Source organism: Salmo trutta, chromosome 19, assembly GCF_901001165.1.
Source record: "Salmo trutta chromosome 19, fSalTru1.1, whole genome shotgun sequence".
Classification (NCBI taxonomy): domain Eukaryota; kingdom Metazoa; phylum Chordata; class Actinopteri; order Salmoniformes; family Salmonidae; genus Salmo; species Salmo trutta.
The window spans coordinates 15189144-15211543 of record NC_042975.1 but is presented as its reverse complement, the minus strand read 5'-3'; the positions used below and the strand labels follow the sequence as shown (position 1 = coordinate 15211543).

General features: G+C 43.6%; 1 protein-coding gene across 1 annotated transcript in view; it reads left to right on the top strand.

Moving 5' to 3' along the window:
• Positions 1-7422: 7422 nt before the first annotated feature.
• LOC115155073 (dapper homolog 3) overlaps positions 7423-22400 on the top strand; it is a 40966-nt gene continuing 25988 nt past the window's right edge. The window contains exon 1 of the mRNA XM_029701860.1: positions 7423-7521. Coding sequence (XP_029557720.1) covers positions 7423-7521 — 99 coding nt within the window. The remainder of the gene's footprint in view (positions 7522-22400) is intronic.

The window sequence follows — 22400 nt, the reverse complement described above, 5'->3', positions numbered from 1 at the left end:
GGACCGTGCGCAACCTAACAGGTAAGGAATTTTTTTTGCAATTTTGCAACAAGTATTATTTTCTCTATGCATGAAATTGTTGATGTGGGGATAACCTGGACATGCATGGCCTTGCACATTTGCTACGAAAATTTTGATCCATATATTTTATGGTAAATACATTTACTTCCGCCGGCAATGAACTATCTAGTTTAAAAAATTAATCCTGCTACATCTTTGCCTCCAGCATCAAGCGAGAAAGTGTATGTAAATGCATCCTAAACTAAACGGTAGCCTAGCATGGCTGCTCTCCATTTATTAGGCTATCTAGACTGAAAAACGATGCGCATGACTTGCACACGACCCCTATAAAGAGGTCACTTTAAATCGGTGATAGATATAAATGGATGGCCTTTCTTTCTCTCTCTCAGTCGCTTCAGACCACTGTGTGAACAATGGCCTCGGGTTAAAAGGAATATTGATGGGCCTACAATTGGGCCATTGCTCTTGTGTTGTGACACATTGATAACCTTGTGGACCATTTGGTAAGGCGTTAATGGTTGAAATATTGTTTTGGATTGTCTTCGTGGGTTTTGAACATTATGTTTCAATATCTTCAAAATGTTAATTATGATGATTTTATGTGACTATTTTTACATAAAATAAAGATAGGGCCATGCAGTTTCCTGATTGATTCTCAATTCAAGGTAATTGTTGGTCCTTGTCCCATCATGCTCTAGCGACTCCAGTCTAGCAACTCCTATGGCAGGCCGGGCACATGCACGTTGACACAGTCACGGGTTGTGCCTAGAAGGCCAGCATCCTGAAGTCGCCTCTTCACTGATGACGTTGAGACTGGTGATTTGCGGGTACTATTTAATGAAGTTGCCAGTTGAGGACTTGTGAGGCGTCTGTTTCTTAAACTAGACACTCTAATGTACTTGTCCTCTCACTCTGCACCAGGGCCTCCCACTGCTCTTTCTATTCTGGTTAGAGCCAGTTTGCGCTGTTCTGTGAAGGGAGTAGTACACAGCGTTGTACGAGATCTTCAGTTTCTTGGCAATTTCTCGGTTGGAATAGCCTTCATTTCTAAGAACAAGAATAGACTGACGAGTTTCAGAAGAAAGTTCTTTGTTTCTGGCCATTTTGAGCCTGTAATCGAACCCACAAATGCTGATGCTCAACTAGTCTAAAGAAGGCCAGTTTTATTGCCTCTTTAATCAGCACAAGTTTTCAGCTGTGCTAACATAATTGCAAAAGAGTTTTCTAATGATCAATTAGCCTTTTAAAATGATAAACTTGGATTAGCTAACACAACGTGCCATTGGAACACAGGAGTGATGGTTGCTGATAATGGGCCTCTGTACGCCTATGTAGATATTCCATTAAAAATCATCCGTTTCCAGCTACAATAGTCATTTACAAAATTAACAATGTCTACACTGTATTTCTGAGCAATTTGGTGTTATTTTAATGGACAAAAAATGTGATTTTCTTTCAAAAACAAGGACATTTCTGAGTGACCCCAAACTTTTGAATGGTAGTGTGTGTATATATATATATATATATATATATATATATATATATATATATATATATATATATATATATATTATATACTGCTCAAAAAAATAAAGGGAACACTTAAACAACACAATGTAACTCCAAGTCAATCACACTTCTGTGAAATCAAACTGTCCACTTAGGAAGCAACACTGATTGACAATACATTTCACATGCTGTTGTGCAAATGGAATAGACAACAGGTGGAAATGATAGGCAATAAGCAAGACATCCCCAATAAAGGAGTGGTTCTGCAGGTGGAGACCACAGACCACTTCTCAGTTCCTATGCTTCCTGGCTGATGTTTTGGTCACTTTTGAATGCTGGCGGTGCTTTCACTCTAGTGGTAGCATGAGACGGAGTCTACAACCCACACAAGTGGCTCAGGTAGTGCAGCTCATCCAGGATGGCACATCAATGCGAGCTGTGGCAAGAAGGTTTGCTGTGTCTGTCAGCGTAGTGTCCATAGCATGGAGGCGCTACCAGGAGACAGGCCAGTACATCAGGAGACGTGGAGGAGGCCGTAGGAGGGCAACAACCCAGCAGCAGGACCGCTACCTCTGCCTTTGTGCAAGGAGGAGCAGGAGGAGCACTGCCAGAGCCCTGCAAAATGACCTCCAGCAGGCCACAAATGTGCATGTGTCTGCTCAAACGGTCAGAAACAGACTCCATGAGGGTGGTATGAGGGCCCGACGTCCACAGGTGGGGGTTGTGCTTACAGCCCAACACCGTGCAGGACATTTGGCATTTGCCAGAGAACACCAAAATTGGCAAATTCACCACTGGCGCCCTGTGCTCTTCACAGATGAAAGCAGGTTCACACTGAGCACGTGACAGAGTCTGGAGACGCCGTGGAGAACGTTCTGCTGCCTGCAACATCCTCCAGCATGACCGGTTTGGCGGTGGGTCAGTCATGGTGTGGGGTGGCATTTCTTTGGGGGGCCGCACAGCCCTCCATGTGCTCGCCAGAGGTAGCCTGACTGCCATTAGGTACCGAGATGAGATCCTCAGACCCCTTGTGAGACCATATGCTGGTGCGGTTGGTCCTGGGTTCCTCCTAATGCAAGACAATGCTAGACCTCATGTGGCTGGAGTGTGTCAGCAGTTCCTGCAAGACAAAGGCATTGATGCTATGGACTGGCCCGCCCGTTCCCCAGACCTGAATCCAATTGAGCACATCTGGGACATCATGTCTCGCTCCATCCACCAACGCCACATTGCATCACAGACTGTCCAGGAGTTGGCGGATGCTTTAGTCCAGGTCTGGGAGGAGATCCCTCAGGAGACCATCCGCCACCTCATCAGGAGCATGCCCAGGCGTTGTAGGGAGGTCATACAGGCACGTGGAGGCCACACACACTACTGAGCCTCATTTTGACTTGTTTTAAGGACATTACATCAAAGTTGGATCAGCCTGTAGTGTGGTTTTCCTCTTTAATTTTGAGTGTGACTCCAAATCCAGACCTCCATGGGTTGATAAATTGGATTTCCATTGATTATTTTTGTGTGATTTTGTTGCCAGCAAATTCAACTATGTAAAGAAAAAAGTATTTAATAAGATTATTTCTTTCATTCAGATCTAGGATGTGTTGTTTAAGTGTTCCCTTTATTTTTTTGAGCAGTGTATATGTATATATATATATATATATATATATATATATATATATATATATATATGTGTATGCACAATTCATGGATTATGTTTTAAATGCTCCTAAAAGTGCATTGAATTTATACATTTTCCTGTTTCAAAAATATATTGTTCAAAACAAACTGTTCAGCTACTTCCTACTCTGCCCCTCAGTGACTGCCAATAGCAGCAGCAGCTCCCCTTCCGTGGGCACATAGGCCTTTCTAACATTGCTTGGGTCGTTTTGCCTGCTATTTGCCCCAATGAAATAGCAGGATTTCATAGCATAAATTATAACAGCACAAGTTAAATGGACCGTCCTGGGCTGCTCAAATGTGTGTCCATTCAGTCAGATCTTCTGGGTCTGCTCTAGTCTCCATCCCAGTGAGTCTCTCATTGTCAGATGGCTTACTTCCTTACGCGAGACTAGATCTGCTCTATCAGGTACAGATGGCGCTAAAGCAAAAAGCTAATTGTAATTAACTTGTAAATAAATAATCAGAACAGTCATGGGACATGATAAACCAGACAACTACTTCCAACAAGAGTCAAGGGAAAGAGGGATACACTAGCTAGAACCTTCTCATCGTAGATCTGGTAGGACAAAAAAGCATGGCCAATTTGATTTTGTCCCCACCCCATGTTGTTCATCATGTTCTACTGTTGGTGAGAGGGCAACATGTTGTGTGGACTAAAACAGCATAAAACCGGGTGTATTACAAAGCATGATGCAATTAATTAGCCAGCTAAAGTAATTTTGAAAATCATTGAGAAATTGTTTGGTCGATTTTTGGTATGGTTAATTAGCCAGTTATATACCTTTGATAAGCAGCTAGCTAGCAATAGCTAGCTGGTAGCTTGCTAGCTAATTAGCTCCAATGCCAATTTCATGGCTTTCTAAACTAATATGACTAACTCGGAAATATGAAGTTATTTGAGAATAAAAGTTAATTGGCTAGCCCATCATGCTTTGTGACATTATGTTAGCTAGCTATCCCCAGTTAGATAACCTGTTTTCACTTATTGTGTTCTCCCTGGTGCACTCGTTTGTTCATGATGTGAGCTGGCTGGTTGCAGTGGTCATTCGTTTTTTGACATGCAAAAGTTAAATGGGTGTGTCTATGCTGTTGTTCCAGTGCAGAGATCGATTATATATTCTCAAAGAAACTACCAGTAGTTTGAAAAAATGGCCTCATATTTCTGTCATGCTGCTTTGTTTACAACTCCAACCACCTTGCGCCACAGGTATTGAGCCAATCAGCGGCTGCCACTGACTGACAGGTAATTTCTGGAGCACAATATATGCACCAAGCAAAAGATTGACTATCATTCTGTCTTCAAATGCTTTCCTACCTAGATATGTTACGAATTCATCATTGGGAGCAGTTTTCCAATGAAAGAGGGATTCATTAAGCAAAGTATAGGCCAATCCATAGGAAATAATGATTTTGCCATTTGATCTCCTCCTCACACTAAGGGTTCCTCCTAAATGATACCCTATTCCCTATATAGTGCACTACTTATGACCAGAACTTATTGGGCTCTGGTCGAAATTAGTGCACTATATAGGGCAAAGGGTGCTATTTGGGACGTACAAAGCTGACCCTTTGCCGATAGCCTGCTCTAAGACCAGACCTCACATCTGCCTGATTGTTAACTAAACAGTGCTTGATTCTCCCTCTGTAGTGGGATAAAGATAAGGCCAGGTGTAAAGATGTAAAGATAAGTTCAGGGCCAGGTATAAGGGGTTGGTGTGTGTGTGTGTGTGTGTGTGTGTGTGTGTGTGTGTGTGTGTGTGTGTGTGTGTGTGTGTGTGTGTGTGTGTGTGTGTGTGTGTGTGTGTGTGTGTGTGTGTGTGTGTGTGTGTGTGTGTGTGTGTAGCCTACAGTGTGTGTGTGTGTGTGTGTGTGTGTGTGTGTGTGTGTGTGTGTGTAGCCTACAGTGTGTGTGTGTGTGTGTGTGTGTTTTCACGCCTAACTGTGAATGGGTAAACATTATGGAGTGTCAGGCGAATGTGGGCACAGAGTCAAAGTGGGGAGTAAGTGAGAGACAGAATGTAGGTTCTTGTCACGTCTCTCTTGTTGTGGGGTTTCTAGACAAGCTCTGGGGTGACATTTTACTTAGGTACAGATCTAGGATCAGATTTGTATTTGTATTTATTATGGATCCCCATTCAGCTACTCTTCCTGGGGTCGTGCAAAATTAAGGCAGTTTATACAATTTTAAAACATTACAATACATTCACAGATTTCACAACACACTGTGTGCCCTCAGGCCCCTACTCCACCACTACCACATATCTACAGTACTAAATCCATGTGTATGTATTCCCATCCCCCATACCTAAACTTAACCATTAGTGGGGAAAATGCTAAACTCACCCAACATATGCCTCTTGGGGTAACTTCACCCTAGTCCCTCTACACACAGTCCCTGGGATGAGGAGAGGGTAGAAGTGGATAGAAGCCCCTAACCACTGATGTAGGGTCAGATCTTTTTCCTTCCCACTAATGGTGTCACACCCTGATCTGTTTCACCTGTCCTTGTGCTTGTCTCCACCCCACTCCAGGTGTTGCCCATCTTCCCCATTATCCCCTGGGTACTTATACCTATGTTTTCTGTCTGTCTGTGCCAGTTCCTTTTGTTCGTTCAAACCTACCAGCGGTTTCCCTTTCTCCTGTCTTTGCTATTGTCCCTGTTTTCTAGTTTCCTGGTTTTGACCTTTCCTGCCTGCCCTGACCCTGAGCCTGCCTGCCATCCTGTACCTTTCCCTCTACTCTGGATTACCAACCTCTGCCTGACCTGACCCTGAGCCTGCCTGCCATCCTGTACCTTTCCCTCTACTCTGGATTACCGACCTCTGCCTGACCTGACCCTGAGCCTGCCTGCCATCCTGTACCTTTCCCTCTACTCTGGATTACCGACCTCTGCCTGACCTGACCCTGAGCCCGCCTGCTGTTCCGGTGCCTTACACCCTCTCTGGATCATTGACCCCTGCCTACTTGACCTGTAGTTTTCCCACCCCTGTTTAAAGAATAAACGTTAGTTTCTTCAACACTGTCTGCACCTGGGTCATACCTTAAAACGTGATAGTAGGAACTGGCCATGACTGACCCAGCAGACTTGGACCAGCTCTACAATGCCATCTCCTCCCAAGGAGCCACCATTGGAAGGCACAAGGAGTTGCTTTGCAGTCTGATGGAAGGGTTCCAGGACGTGGCCGAAAGTCACGGCCTAGCATTGGACACATTGCGGGAGCAATTCCATGGGCTGTCTACTAAGCAGCCTACCACGACGGTACCCTCCCAGCCCCTCAGTAATCCGGCTGGTAGCAGTGCTGTCACCCCGGTTTCCTGGGAACCCTGCTTACCTCCCCCGGGGCACTTTGATGGAGAGTCGGGCACCTGTCGGGCATTTCTCGCTCAGTGTTCCCTCGTCATGGAGCTGCAGCCTTCCTCCTTCCCCTCGGACCGCTCTAAGATAGCGTACCTCATCACGCTGCATACCTCATCAAGCATCACGCTGATGCCTGCCCCGGGACGTCTTCCTGGGGGCTTGGAAATTGCCCCGGACCTCTTCCTCAGCCCCACGGAGTACCAGGCCCGGGCCACTTCGCTTCCGCAGCACCGACCAGTATCCAAGAAGGCCAAGCCAAATGCGCTGGCATGCCGCTATAGCCCCGCGGCTACACCCCCTGAAGCCGAGACCTTTCACCCCCGCTCCAAGATCATTAGCCCCTCTGCTGTTCGTCCTCTGTAGCCCCGTACCCGCCTTATAATTCCTACCTTTCCTGTGTCTAGTACTAAAACCATGCCTCAAAGCCCTTTGTCTCCTGTTTCCAGGAGGAGAGGTGCTGGGTCTCCACTAGGGACATCCTGGACCCAGGCCTCATCTGAGATCCAACGGTGGCACCCTGCTCAACCAGGTATGCGCCCAGGTAGGATGCCAGGTGGTGTCCCTTGGGGGTGGTACTGTCACGCCCTGATCTGTTTCACTTGTACTTCTCTCCACCCCCCTCCAGGTGTTGCCCATCTTCCCCATTATCCCCTGGGTACTTATACCTGTGTTTTCTGTCTGTGCCAGTTCATTTTGTTCATTCAAACCTGCCAGCGTCTGCACCTGGGTCATACCTTAAAACATGATAAATGGTTTATATAAGGGGATAAGGTTATCTGATCCTAGATCTGTGGCTAAGGACAACCTCGATTTTTTTACCCCACACCATCTCCAACCCCCTGAAAATAACCCCCATGTTGGCTTCTTTCCACCACCACAGAGCTCCACGGAAGCCGACTACCAACCTCCATACCCAGCTTCGGTGCTCCCTGCTGGGCTTCGCTGAGCAGAGGGTTGGCCTGTCTTCCCTGCTGGGAGTTGGAGGATCCAGCAGGGGCATAATTAGCCGTGCTCAGTGCTGAGGGACGCTGTTAGCGGTTGTTAGCAGTTAGCTGCAGCGCAGGCTGTTAATAATTGATGGGAACAAAAGGTTTAATTGCACAGGAATCCTGCCTGAGGAGAGACATGAGTGAGAAGCTAGGGATGGGGAGTGTGCGTGTGGACTCGTGTTTGTGTGTGTGTGTGTGTGTGTGTGTGTGTGTGTGTGTGGGTCTATTGTAGCTGGGTAGAAAGGGAGTTGTAATGTAGTGCTGGTGTCTGTCTGTTAGCGTGAGTGTTTTGGTAGTGTGAGAGGGATGGGAGAGGGCTGAATAATTCATCCAGAGAGATGGAGATGCCTGTGGAGATTGATTGATTAAGTGTTGCTCTAAGGCAGTGGTAACCAACCTTTTCTGAGGCAAGATCACGTTCTGAATCAAAATTCAAGCCGAGATCTACCGCTCTGATTTTTTTTAACAGTGTAAGCCTATGCAACATTAATAACCAATTAAAAACAGTTATGTAGCAATGAGGTTTGTGCAGTAGGCTATAGGCCCAATATGTTATCACTGCATATTGGCTATGCTTGAATTGTCCTGCCAATGTTTTTCTTCTCAGACCATTTTGAAATGACAGTGCCTTCGGAAAGTATTCAGACACCTTGACTTTTTCCACATTTTGTTACGTTACAGCCTTATTCTAAAATGTATTAAATAGTTTTTCCCCCTCATAAATCTACACACAATACCCTATAATGACAAAGCAAAACAGGGTTTTAGAAATGTTTGCTAATTTATAAAAAAGTTACTGAAATAATACATTTACATAAGTATTTAGACCCTTTACTCAGTACTTTGTTGAAGCACCATTGGCAGCGATTTACAGCATCGATTCTTCTTGGGTACAAGCTTGGCACACCTGTATTTGGAGAGTTTTTCCCATTCTTCTCTGCAGATCCTCTCACGCTCTGGCAGGTTGGATGGGGAGAGATGTTCGATTGGGTTCAAGTCCGGGCTCTGGCTGGGCTACTCAAGGACATTCAGAGACTTGTCCCGAAGCCACTACTGCATTGCCTTGGTTGTGTGCTTAGGGTCGTTGTCCTGTTGGAAGGTGAACCTTTGCCCCAATCTGAGGTCCTGAGCACTCTGGAGCAGGTTTTCATCAAGGATCTCGCTGTACTTTTCTCCGTTCATCTTTGCCTGTATCCTGACTAGTCTCCCAGTCCCTGCCGCTGAAAAACAACCCCACCGCATGATGCTACCACCACCATGCTTCATTGTATGGTGCCAGATTTCCTCCAGACGTGACGCTTGGCATTCAAACTCCAAGCAGGCTGTCATGTGCCTTTTACTGAGGAGTGGCTTCCGTCTGGCTGCTCTACCATAAAGGCCTGATTGGTGGAGTGCTGCAGAGATGGTTGTCCTTCTGGAAGGTTCTCCCATCTTCACAGAGGAACTCTGGAGCTCTGTCAGAGTGACCATCGGGTTCTTGGTCGCCCCCCTGAGCAAGACCCTTCTCCCCCGATTGCTCAGTTTGACCGGGCGGCTAGCTCTAGGAAGAGTCATGGTGGTTCCAAACTTCTTCCATTTAACAATGATGGAGGCCACTGTGTTCTTTGGGACCTTCAATGCTGCAGAAATGTTTTTGTACCCTTCCCCAGATCTGTGCCTCGACACAATCCTGTCTCGGAGCTCTACGGACAATTCCTTCATCCTCATGGCTTGGTTTTTGCTCTGACATGCACTGTCAACTGTCGGAAAATTATTTCCAAATCATGTCCAATCAATTGAATTTACCACAGGTTGTTGTAGAAACATCTCAAGGATGATCAGTGGAAACAGGATGCACCTGAGGTCAATTTAGAGTCTCACTGCAAAGGGGCTGAATACTTATGTAAATAAGGAATTTCTGTTTTTTATTTGTAATACATTTGCAAACATTTCTAAAAACCTGTTTTCGCTTTGTCATTATGGGGTATTGTGTGTAGAATGCTGAAGATTTTATTTATTTAATACATTTTAGGGCTCCCGAGTGGCGCAGCGGTCTAAGGCACTGTATCTCAGTGCAAGAGGTGTCACTATAGTACTTGGTTCGAATCCAGGCTGTATCACATCCGGCCGTGATTGGGAGTCCCACAGGGCGGCGAACAATTGGCTGTAATGTAACAAAATGTGGAAAAAGCCAAGGGGTCTGAATACTTTCCAAAGGCACTATATATTTAAAAAATGTAGGTATATGATCACACTGGTAATAGATCATTTGTTGTATTACTTGTGAGGCAGAGCTGGGTGAGCATAATAATTAGATTTTTTTTTTCTGGACTGATGGCCTGCTTCTGAGGGGAGGGAGAGAGCAGTGGTGAGGCTGAAAAGGAGACAGTCTTCCAGCTTATTGCAAAACTCAAGTCGCATTGCATTATTTATGCCTCATGCACCAATTCATGTTACTTCTATGACCAGAAAAAGTGAAATATTCCTCAATATTAAAAAAGACACAAGATGCTAATAATAACAACGCAAGCTTATCTAAACACTTTGCTATACTCATTCATTGCACCTGCAGTGCTGGTTATAGCGTGAGTGGAAGTAGGGAGAACGCACATTTTATGGCTACTAAAAGCATGCTGCTATTGGGCACGCAGTCAGAATGCCTGAGTGTGATTAACCTTTCTTCACGTCCCATCACCACTTCTTTCGTCCCCACTGCATCATGTAATGACTTTGACACCACAATAGAGTTTTAGAAATGATTTAGTATATTGAGACTTAGGGAGTTCTTCTGTCCTATAAATGATGAGTGTGAATGTGTCAAGTATGGGTGAGACAAGTGTTCAGACACAATAGAGAATGACATTTCCCACAGAACGAATAACCCTGTTCGAGCCAAATCCACCTTTTGTCTGCCCAGATACAGAAATCCCTCCCTAGAAACATACTGCAGATTGGTGGAAAAAGATGTCTCTGATTCTGAATAAAAAACAAGAATACAGAGTCTATAATAATCTCCCTAAAGAACAGAGACAAGCATTGGATGATTTAAAAAAGATTCCACTTTGATAGGGCGTAATGCTGATAAGAGCGCAGCTGTGGTGTTGTTAAACCGTGATGACTACCGTAATTTCCGGACTATTAAGCGCACCTGAATATAAGCCGCACACACTGAATTAAAAAATATATATTATTTTGAACATAAATAAGCCGCACATGTCTATAAGCCGCAGGTGCCTACCGGTACATTGAAACAAATGAACTTTAGTTGTCTTTTTGCACTGAGTAAATTCCTCACGCTGCTGTTTCCAACGTCTTATCATCGACTCATTAAGACCAAGCTCCCGTGCAGCAGCTCTATTTCCTTTTCCAACAGCCAGATCAATCGCCTTCAACTTGAAAGCTGCATCATATGCATTTCTCCGTGTCTTTGCCATGATGAGGGTGACAAAATGACTACCGTAATCAGAATGATGGGAAGTTTGAGAGCGCTCGATTTAATCTAAACAGTAAACAAAAAAGTTGTTTGACCTTAACCCGTTCGGCAATTTCATTGGTCTAATGAAAGCTTCATGCCGCCAAAAAACTGAGCACGTCACAGAATGTTTTTTTGGAAAAAAAAAATTGAAAGCGGGAAAAATCCATATATTAGCCGCGTCATTGTTTAAGCCGTGAGGTTCAAAGCCTGGGAAAAAAATTGCGGCTTATAGTCTGGAATTTACGGTATGTGAATAAGATCCGGGGACAATTGAACACCACCACTTTCTATCAGAAATTGTCACGTGACCCCACACCACTGTTCAAAGATAAAATTCACTGCAAGCTGAAGTCTCTTGTGGAAAGGTGAGACATTATGCAAAAAGAATATGAGAATATGAAAGTAGACTATCCAATCAGGAGCATTATTCATGCCTTACCAAAAATCCACAAACGATTGGATAAGCCACCAGGGAGACCTATTGTGGCCTCCATTGGCTCATTGACTGAAAATATGTCTGCTTTTGTGTCGGCTCGACTGGTTGGTTACCACGGCTCTCAGGGGATCGCTGTGTCTTGCTTTCAATCGCACTCTCTCTCACTCTCTGTCGCTCTCACTCTTTCTTTGTCTCTCTCTCTCTGTGTAACTCACTCAGTCTCTGTTTCTCTGTCTCTCTCTCTCTCTCTGTCTCTTTCTGTGTCTCTCTCACTCTCTGTGTATAACTCACTCAATCTCTCGGTCAATTCAAGAGGCTTTATTGGCATGGGAAACATATGTTTACATTGCCAAAGTAAGTGAAATAGATAATAAACAAAAGTGAAATAAATCACACTGCTGCTCTCTCATTCAGCTATTTGTGCCTTACGGATTGTGGTTGTTGTGGATGGCTCTTCACAAATTTAAATGTCTATTTGAAACCAATAATGGTTGAATTCAAGAAGTTTAATGTACCTATCAGTCATTGTTTTTCTAACCAGTGGACAGCCAGTGAAAAATGCGCTCTTGCAACAGCTGCATAGTACGGATCCCAGCCTACGGAATAAAAGTGTGGCTTTTATTTCTCAATCTAATTCATGCTGTTAAAAAAAATCCATTGTCTTAATGGACACATACTCAAACTCACACACTTTTGATAGACTTAAAGGGGCAATCTGTAGTTGCTACATCCATTTTTGGACTTATAAATTATAAACTGAAGATCTCGTACAACGCTGTGTACTACTCCCTTCACAGAACAGCGCAAACTGGCTCTAACCAGAATAGAAAGAGGAGTGTGAGACCCCGGTGCACAACTGAGCAAGAGGACAAGTACATTAGAGTGTCTAGTTTGAGAAACAGACGCCTCACAAGTCCTGACTGGCAGCTTCATTAAATAGTACCCGCAAAACACCAGTCTCATCGTCAACAGTGAAGAGGCGACTCCGGGAAAGAAAAAGCCATATCTCAGACTGGTCAATAAAAATAAAATATTAAGATGGGCAAAAGAACACAGACGCTGGACAGAGGTACTCTGCCTAGAAGGCCAACGTCCCTGAGTCGCATCAATTTTATGTTATTTTAATGGACAAAAAATGTGCTTTTCTTTCAAAAACAAGGACATTTCTAAGTGACCCCAAACTTTTGAATGGTAGTGTATGTTAATGAGGGTGGGGCTTAAGCTGCATCCCTGTCTCACCCCCTGGCCCTGTGGAAAGAAATGTGTGGCAGCGCATCAAGCAAAGTTGGTGAAGATGAATGTTCTGAATAGACAACAGTAGTATCAAAAACTGGAACAAAAAGCAAATTGTCTAAAATTGGAGTGGATTGGCCTCAGACTCTTCACGGAGCAGCCTGTGAATTACAAACAAAACAGCAAAAGCTTTGTATTGAAGTGGGATTGCACATTTTGCAACTCATGATTAAATCTTCGGGCATCGTGAGAAAGACGCATCATTAAAAACATTTGTAAACAACTGGCTGCAGTTCAGAGCCAACCTGGATACTAAGGAGATCCTGATGGAAATCGACGAGAATCAACAGCTTCATGCTATAGAGGAACAACATACTCCATCGTGGAAAGATCTGGCTACTGTACCTCACAAAATAACTCTAACTCGACAAAAAAAAGAGACAGATTAATCTACAGACACGGACGATGTACTTACGTTGAAGTAGAGGCTAGTGCTCTTGCTGGAATCCATGCAACACTTGAAAAATTGTGTTTGTAGGTAGGTAGCAGGGCTGAGGGGAAGTTTGGAGTTTAGCCAGAGTGAAATTCTCCCACTCCAAGGAGAGAACAAGGCACTCACAGCCAAGGTAAAATCCCTCGATTCCAACATGGATTGTCTACTCAGGGAAAACAGGGTGATAAGTGGGTCGCTACTAGACATACACACCCGGAGCATGTGTGAAAATATAATATTTTCTTGGATTACTGAGGACTCATCCAATAATCCAGAGGGAGCGATTAGAGAGTTCATGCAATTTGCTTTGAAACTTTCTCTAGAGACTGTAAACAAGGTTGCTTTCCACTAGTGTTGCACATTTTGGTGAACATTCAGAGGTGGAAACTTTTCGTGGGAAGAAATGGGAATTAACGGGAATATATTGCAATTAAAGGAAATATATGCAAATTAATATTAAAACCATTTAAATGTAGATGTTTTTTGCATTGGATATATTTACCATACCATATGGAGACAGAAACATGAACATTTTACCTTATCATAAGTAGAAATAATTGCAAATGATTTAAATCCTTCCAATAGAAATAAAAACACATTTATTTATGAATTGAACTTTAATTAAATGAGTTGACTCTTCACATGGGATGTTTTCACTGAACAACAAAAGAAAGGGAATATTGAATGATTCCCAATGATCCATCGCATCTCCCAAAAACGTTTTCAACATACATCTGTAAAAAGATAGTCTAGAAACTAAAGCTTTGGTTGTCTTCCTCTCAGGCTTCCATGTCTTCTCCCTGGACCTCCTCAATGTCCACCTCTTGAACATCAGAATCTGAGGCCTCATCTTCACTGTCACTTTCCAACCTAGTTGAGGATGGCTCGTTGTCAGGCTCAAAAAGCCTCAAATTTACCCAGATGGCCACCAATTTTTCAACTCTTGTATTGGTCAGCCTGTTGCGTGCTTTTGTGTGTGTGTTCCCAAACAAGGACCAGTTGCGCTCTGAGGCGGCTGATGTTGGTGGGATTTGGAGGATGATGGAGGCAACGGGAAAGAGCCTCAGATCCACAAAGTCCCTTCCTTCAGGTGGCTGATGAGATATGTTGGCACGACTGCCATATTGCATCTCCATCCCAAAGCCCTTGCTTGGAAGTGTACTTCGCCAGACTGCCAAGAACCTTGCCCTCATCCAGGCCAAGGTAGCGAGATACAGTAGTGATGACACCATAGGCCTTGTTGATCTCTGCACCAGACAGGATGCTCTTGCCAGCATACTTGGGGTCCAACATGTACGCTGCGGCGTGTATGGGCTTCAGGCAGAAGTCTTCACGCTTTTTGATGTATTTCAGAACTTCAGTTTGCCCCTGCTTGGAGCAACAGTGAAGTGGGCAGGGCAGTACAGATTTCTTCTCTTACTTCTGCAAGCAGAGTCTGAACATCAGACAGGATGGCATTGTCTCCTTCAATTCGTGCAATGGCTACTGCTATAGGTTTCAGGAGTTTCAGGCTGCTTACCACTCTCTCCCAAAATACAACATCCAGGATGATCCTCTTGATGGGGCTGTCCATATCGGCAGACTGTGATATGGCCATTTCTTGGAGAGACTCCTTCCCCTCCAGGAGACTGTCAAACATGATGACAACACCACCCCAACGGGTGTTGCTGGGCAGCTTCAATGTGCTGCTCTTATTCTTCTCACTTTGCTTGTTGAGGTAGATTGCTGCTATAACTTGATGACCCTTCACATATCCAACAATTTCCTTGGCTCTCTTGTTGAGTGTATCCATTGTTTTCAGTGCCATGATGTCCTTGAGGAGCAGATTCAATACATGAGCAGCACAGCCAATGGGTGTGATGTGAGGGTAGGACTCCTCCACTTTAGACCAAGCAGCCTTCATGTTCATAGCATTGTCTGTCACCAGTGCAAATACCTTCTGTGGTCCAACGTAATTGATGACTGCCTTCAGCTCATCTGCAATGTAGACTGGTGTGTCTGTTGTCCCTTGTGTCTGTGCTCTTGTAGAAAACTGGTTGAGAGGTGGAGGTGATGCCCACGAACATTCAACCACCCATCAGAGGATTGCAATACAGTTTGCTTTCTCTATGATTTGCTTAACATTCACTTGAACTCTGCATCCAGCAAATTAGTAGATAAAGCATGTCTGGTTGGAGGAGTGTATGCTGGGCGAAGAACATTCAGAAATCTCTTCCAATACACATTGCTTGTGAGCATCAGAGGTGAACCAGTTGCGTACTCAGCTCGAGCAAGACATTCATCAGCATTTCTCTGACTACGTTACTCCATTGAGTCAAAATAACTTCTGATTCCAGGAGAAGCATCGATAAGTTGTCATTCATCATTTTCACCTCGAATAGAAGTAGAGGGACTTTTGTCAGAGGTTGCTTGTTGTGAGCGCTGAGGGAACATTATGCACTTGGCCAGATGATTCTGCATCTTTGTTGCATTTTTTACATATGATTTGGCACAGTATTTGCAAATGTACACAGCTTTTCCTTCTACATTAGCTGCAGTGAAATGTCTCCACACATCAGATTTTCCTGGTATTTTCTGTAAAGATTAGGAAAAAATGTGTTAATTAAAAAAAATATATATACAATTCCAGGTACATATAAATAGTTAAGCAGTTAGATTAAACAACTCCTTTATAAGATAAATGTTTTAAAATGAAGCATGTATGGAAACAGGTGAATTACCACTCCACAGAGCAGGCTCAAGCAAACTAAAATCCACATGGTAGCAAAACCTAACTAGCAGAAATTGTTAACAAGTTAGAAATGATTTAAACACACTTTGCAGTAGGCTACTATTTACTACACTGCTCAAAAAAATAAAGGGAACACTTAAACAACACAATGTAACTCCAAGTCAATCACACTTCTGTGAAATCAAACTGTCCACTTAGGAAGCAACACTGATTGACAATAAATTTAACATGCTGTTGTGCAAATGGAATAGACAACAGGTGGAAATGATAGGCAATTAGCAAGACACCCCCAATAAAGGAGTGGTTCTGCAGGTGGGGACCACAGACCACTTCTCAGTTCCTATGCTTCCTGGCTGATGTTTTGGTCACTTTTGAATGCTGGCGGTGCTTTCACTCTAGTGGTAGCATGAGACGGAGTCTACAACCCACACAAGTGGCTCAGGTAGTGCAGCTCATCCAGGATGGCACATCAATGCGAGCTGTGGCAAGAAGGTTTGCTGTGTCTGTCAGCGTAGTGTCCAGAGCATGGAGGCGCTACCAGGAGACAGGCCAGTACATCAGGAGACGTGGAGGAGGCCGTAGGAGGGCAACAACCCAGCAGCAGGACTGCTACCTCAGTCTTTGTGCAAGGAGGAGCACATCCAGAGCCCTGCAAAATGACCTCCAGCAGGCCACAAATGTGCATGTGTCTGCTCAAACGGTCAGAAACAGACTCCATGAGGGTGGTATGAGGGCCTGATGTCCACAGGTGGGGGTTGTGCTTACAGCCCAACACCGTGCAGGACTTTTGGCATTTGCCAGAGAACACCAAGTTTGGCAAATTCGCCACTGGCGCCCTGTGCTCTTCACAGATGAAAGCAGGTTCACACTGAGCACATGTGACAGACGTGACAGAGTCTGGAGATGCCGTGGAGAACATTCTGCTGCCTGCAACATCCTCCAGCATGACCAGTTTGGCGGTGGGTCAGTCATGGTGTGGGGTGGCATTTCTTTGGGGGGCCGCACAGCCCTCCATGTGCTCGCCAGAGGTAGCCTGACTGCCATTAGGTACCGAGATGAGATCCTCAGACCCCTTGTGAGACCATATGCTGGTGCGGTTGGCCCTGGGTTCCTCCTAATGCAAGACAATGCTAGACCTCATGTGGCTGGAGTGTGTCAGCAGTTCCTGCAAGAGGAAGGCATTGATGCTATGGACTGGCCCGCCCATTCCCCAGACCTGAATCCAATTGAACACATCTGGGACATCATGTCTCGCTCCATCCACCAACGCCACGTTGCACCACAGACTGTCCAGGAGTTGGCGGATGCTTTAGTCCAGGTCTGGGAGGAGATCCCTCAGGAGACCATCCGCCACCTCATCAGGAGCATGCCCAGGCCTTGTAGGGGGGTCATACAGGCACGTGGAGGCCACACACACTGCTGAGCCTCATTTTGACTTGTTTTAAGGACATTACGTCAAAGTTGGATGAGCCTGTAGTGTGGTTTTCCACTTTAATTTTGAGTGTGACTCCAAATCCAGACCTCCATGGGCTGATAAATTGGATTTCCTTTGATTATTTTTGTGTGATTTTGTTGTCAGCACATTCAACAATGTAAAGAAAAAAGTATTTAATAAGATTATTTCTTTCATTCAGATCTAGGATGTGTTGTTTAAGTGTTCCCTTTATTTTCTTGAGCAGTATAGTTAACAAAAATTAATGTATGTCATATAAAATATATTCACCCCACCCAGTATTGTAATCAAAACTTACCAGAAAGCATGTAGTCCTTGGCTCAGACAGTGTAGTAGTGTGGGCTCAATAGCATCTCATTAGTGTGCAAGATCTTGAGAATCAGCTGTACATGTGATGGAAGAGTGCACTGCACATGTGATGGAAGAATGCACTGTGCATGCAGAGGGTTGCAATTCCATTGAATTGGGGATAGTTTAACCAAAATATGCCACAAGACCTATAATTGCCTTATGTGATTCCCACAAAAAAAGGTTAACTGTTATAAGCTAACTGTTTTGATGAATTTAAGCAAAATTCCCCAAATTACCGGGCTTAACTTCCCATGGAAAATTTACCGGAAAGTTTCCGACACGCCTACCACTTAGAAGATACAAATATTTTCTATTGTGAAACAAACAATAAATAAGAAAAAAACTGAAAACCTGAGCGTGCATAACTATTTAACCCCCCTCCTCCCCAAAGTCAATACTTTCTTGAGCCTCCTTTTGCAGCAATTACAGCTGCAAGTCTCTTGGGGTATGTCTCTATAAGGTTGGCACATCTAGTCACTGGGAGTTTTGCCCATTCTTCAAGGCAAAACTGCTCCAGCTCCTTCAAGTTGGATGGGTTCCGCTGGTGTTCAGCAATCTTTAAGTGATATCACAGATTCTCAATTGGATTGAGGTCTGGGCTTTGACTAGGCCATTCCAAGACATTTAAATGTTTCCCCTTAAATCACTCAAGTGTTGCTTTAGCAGTATGATTAGGGTCATTGTCCTGCTGGAAGGTGAACCTCCATCCCAGTCTCAAATCTCTTGAAGACTGAAACAGGTTTCCCTCAAGAATTTCCCTGTATTTAGTGCCATCCATCATTCCTTCAATTCTGACCAGTTTCCCAGTCCCTGCTGATAAAACATCCCCACAGCATGGGGGTGGTGTTCTCGGGGTGATGAGAGGTGTTGGGTTTGCGCCAGACATAGTGTTTTCATTGATGGCCAAAAAGCTAAATTCTAGTCTCATCTGACCAGAGTACCTTCTTCCATATGTTTGGGGAGTCTCCCACATGCCTTTTGGCAAACACCAAACGTGTTTGCTTATTTTTTTCTTTAAGCAATGGCTTTCTTCTGGCCACTCTTCTGTAAAGCCCAGCTCTGTGGAGTGTACGGCTTAAAGTGGTCCTATCGACAGATACTCCAATCTCCTCTGTGGAGCTTTGCAGCTCCTTCAGGGTTATCTTTGGTCTCTTTGTTGCCTCTCTGATTAATGCCCTCCTTGCCTGGTCCGTGAGTTTTGGTTGGCAGCCCTCTCTTGGCAGGTTTGTTGTGGTGCCATATTCTTTCCATTTTCTAATAATGGATATAACGGTGCTCCGTGGGATGTTGAAAGTTTTGGATATTTTTTTATAACCCAACCCTGATCTGCACTTCTCCACAACTTTGTCCCTGACCTGTTTGGAGAGCTCCTTGGTCTTCATGGTGACGCTTGCTGGTGGTGCCCCTTGCTTAGTGGTGTTGCAGACTCTTGGGCCTTTCAGAACAGGTGTATATATACTGAGATCATGTGATAGATCATGTGTCACTTAGATTGCACACACAGGTGGACTTTATTTAACTAATTATGTGACTTCCGAATGTAATTGGTTGCACCAGATTTTATTTCGGGGCTTCATAGCAAAGGGGGTGAATACATATGTGCGCATCACTTTTAAATTTTTTATTTTAGAGAATTTTTTTAAACAAGTAATTTTTTTCATTTCGCTTCACCAATTTGGACTATTTTGTGTATGTCCATTACATGAAATCCAAATAAAAATCAATTTAAATTACAGGTTGTAATGCAACAAAATAGGAAAAACGCCAAGGGGGATGAATACTTTTGCAATGCACTGTACAAACACACACACACACACACTTGATCTCTCTCCTCTCACTCAATCTATCCCTCTCCTCTTCTCTCCCTCTCTCCCCTCTCTCTTTTTGAGGCTATTAACTTCTATGGGCTAGGTGGGATGCTAGCGCCACCTGCGGGACACAGCCAGTGAAATATCAGGGCGGCAAATTCAAAACAACAAAATGTCATTATTCAACTTTCTCAAACATACAACTATTTTACACCATTTTAAATATGCACTTCTCCTTGATGTAACCACATTGTCCGATTTCAAAAAGGCTTTACAGCGAAAGCAAAACATTAGATTATGTTAGGAGAGTACATAGACAAAAATAATCACACAGCCATTTTCCAAGCAAGGACATGTGTCAATAAAACCCAAAACACAGCTAAATGAAGCACTAACCTTTGACGATCTTCATCAGATGACACTCCTAGGACATTATGTTACACAATACATGTATGTTTTGTTTGATAAAGTTCATATTTATATCCAAAAACAGCATTTTACATTGGCGCGTGATGTTCAGAAAATGTATTCCCACCAAAACGTCCGGTGAATGTGCACATCAATTTACAAAAATACTCATTATAAACGTTGACAAAATATGTGACAATTATTTAAAGAATTATAGATAGACTACCCCTGGATGCAACCGCTGTGTCAGATTTTTGTCACGTCCTGACCAGTATAAGGGTTATTTGTTATTGTAGGTTGGTCAGGACGTGGCAGAGAGTATTTGTTTTATGTGGTTCGGGGTGGTGTTTTTGTAGAAGGGTATTTGATTTATGTATTACGGGGTTTTTGGGCACTGTTCCTTGTTAATGTATTTCTATGTTTAGTCTAGTTAGAAATACAACTATGTTTAGGTTAATGGGGGGTTGGACTCTCAATTGGAGGCAGGTGCTTTCTCGTTGCCTCTGATTGAGAGTCCTATATATGGGTATGTGTTTGGTTTAGTGTTTGTGGGAGATTGTTTCTTGTTTTGCCTGTGTGAGCCTTACAAGACTGTTTTGTTGTTCGTGAGTTCGTTGTTTTGTTCTTTTGGTGTTCACTTTGATTTCAAATAAATATCAAGATGAGCATCCACATTCCTGCTGCGTTTTGGTCCTCCATTCCAGACGACAACCGTGACAATTTTAAAATAGCTTTACGGAGAAAGCACATTTTTCAATATTCTGAGTACATAGCTCAGCCATCACGGTGAGCTATTCAGACACCCACCAAGTTCGGGGCAACCTAAACTCAGAATTAGTATTAGAAATATTCTCTTACCTTTGCTGATCTTCGTCAGAATGCACTCCCAGGACTGCTACTTCCACAAGAAATGTTGTTTTTGTTCGAAATAATCCATATTTATGTACAAATACCTCCGTTTTGTTCGTGCGTACAGATCACTTATCCAAAGGCATAACGCGCGAGCGTGGAACGAGAGACGAAAAGTCAAAATGTTCCATTACCGTACTTAGAAGCATGTCAAACGCTGTTTAATCTTACATCTAGATGTTCCGCTAGCGGAACGTCTGCTCCAATATCCAATGATGGGCGGGGCGCGAAATACAAACTCCTCTAAAATCCGAAAACTTCAATTTTTCAAACATATGACTATTTTACAGCTATTTAAAGACAAGACTCTTGTTAATCTAACCACACTGTCCGATTTCAAAAAGGCTTTACAGCGAAAGCAAAACATTAGATTATGTCAGCAGAGTACCCAGCCAGAAATAATCAGACACCCATTTTTCAAGCTAGCATATAATGTCACAAAAAACAAAACCACAGCTAAATGCAGCACTAACCTTTGATTATCTTCATCAGATGACACACCTAGGACATTATGTTATACAATACATGCATGCCTGTTCAATCAAGTTCATATTTATATCAAAAACCAGCTTTTTACATTAGCATGTGACATTCAGAACTAGCATTCCCACCGAACACTTCCGGTGAATTTACTAAATTACTCACGATAAACGTTCACAAAAAGCATAACAATTATTTTAAGAATTATAGATACAGAACTCCTCTATGCACTCGATATGTCCGATTTTAAAATAGCTTTTCGGATGAAGCACATTTTGCAATATTCTAAGTACATAGCCCGGCATCACAGGGCTAGCTATTTAGACACCCAACCAGTTTAGCCTTCACCAAAATCACATTTCCTATAAGAAAAATGGTCTTACCTTTCCTGTTCTTCGTCAGAATGCACTCCCAGCACTTCTACTTCAATAACAAATGTTGGTTTGGTCCCAAATAATCCATCGTTATGTTCCATCAGCGACGTTTTGTTCGTGCGTTCTAGACACTATCCCAATGGTAAATCACGGTCGTGCGCATGGCGCCGAATGTGACAAAAAATTTCGAAATATTCCATTACCGTACTTCGAAGCATGTCAACAGCTGTTTAAAACCAATTTTTATGCAATTTATCTCGTAGAAAAGTGATAATATTCCGACCGGGAATCTGCATGTCTGTAAACTGAGGGAAAAACCGAAAGACGGGGGCGGGGCAGGTCGCGAGCGTAAGCATTTCTCCACTGATTGACCACTTAGCTTTTGCTCTCGTGTGCTTCAGCCAGGGCTTTGAATTACGTCATTCCTGTTTTTCCCGGGCTCTGAGACCCCATTGGAGACGTGGGAAGTGTCACGTAAGAGCAGAGATCCTTTGTAATAGATAGAGAGAATCAACAAGGGCAAGAAATGTTCAGACAGGGTACTTCCTGAACAGAACCTTCTCAGGTTTTTGCCTGCCATAGGAGTTCTGTTATACTCACAGACACCATTCAAACAGTTTTAGAAAGCTAATAATTATATGCATATTCTAGTTTCTGGGCAGGACTAATAATCAGATTAAATCGGGTACGTTTTTTATCCAGCCGTGAAAATA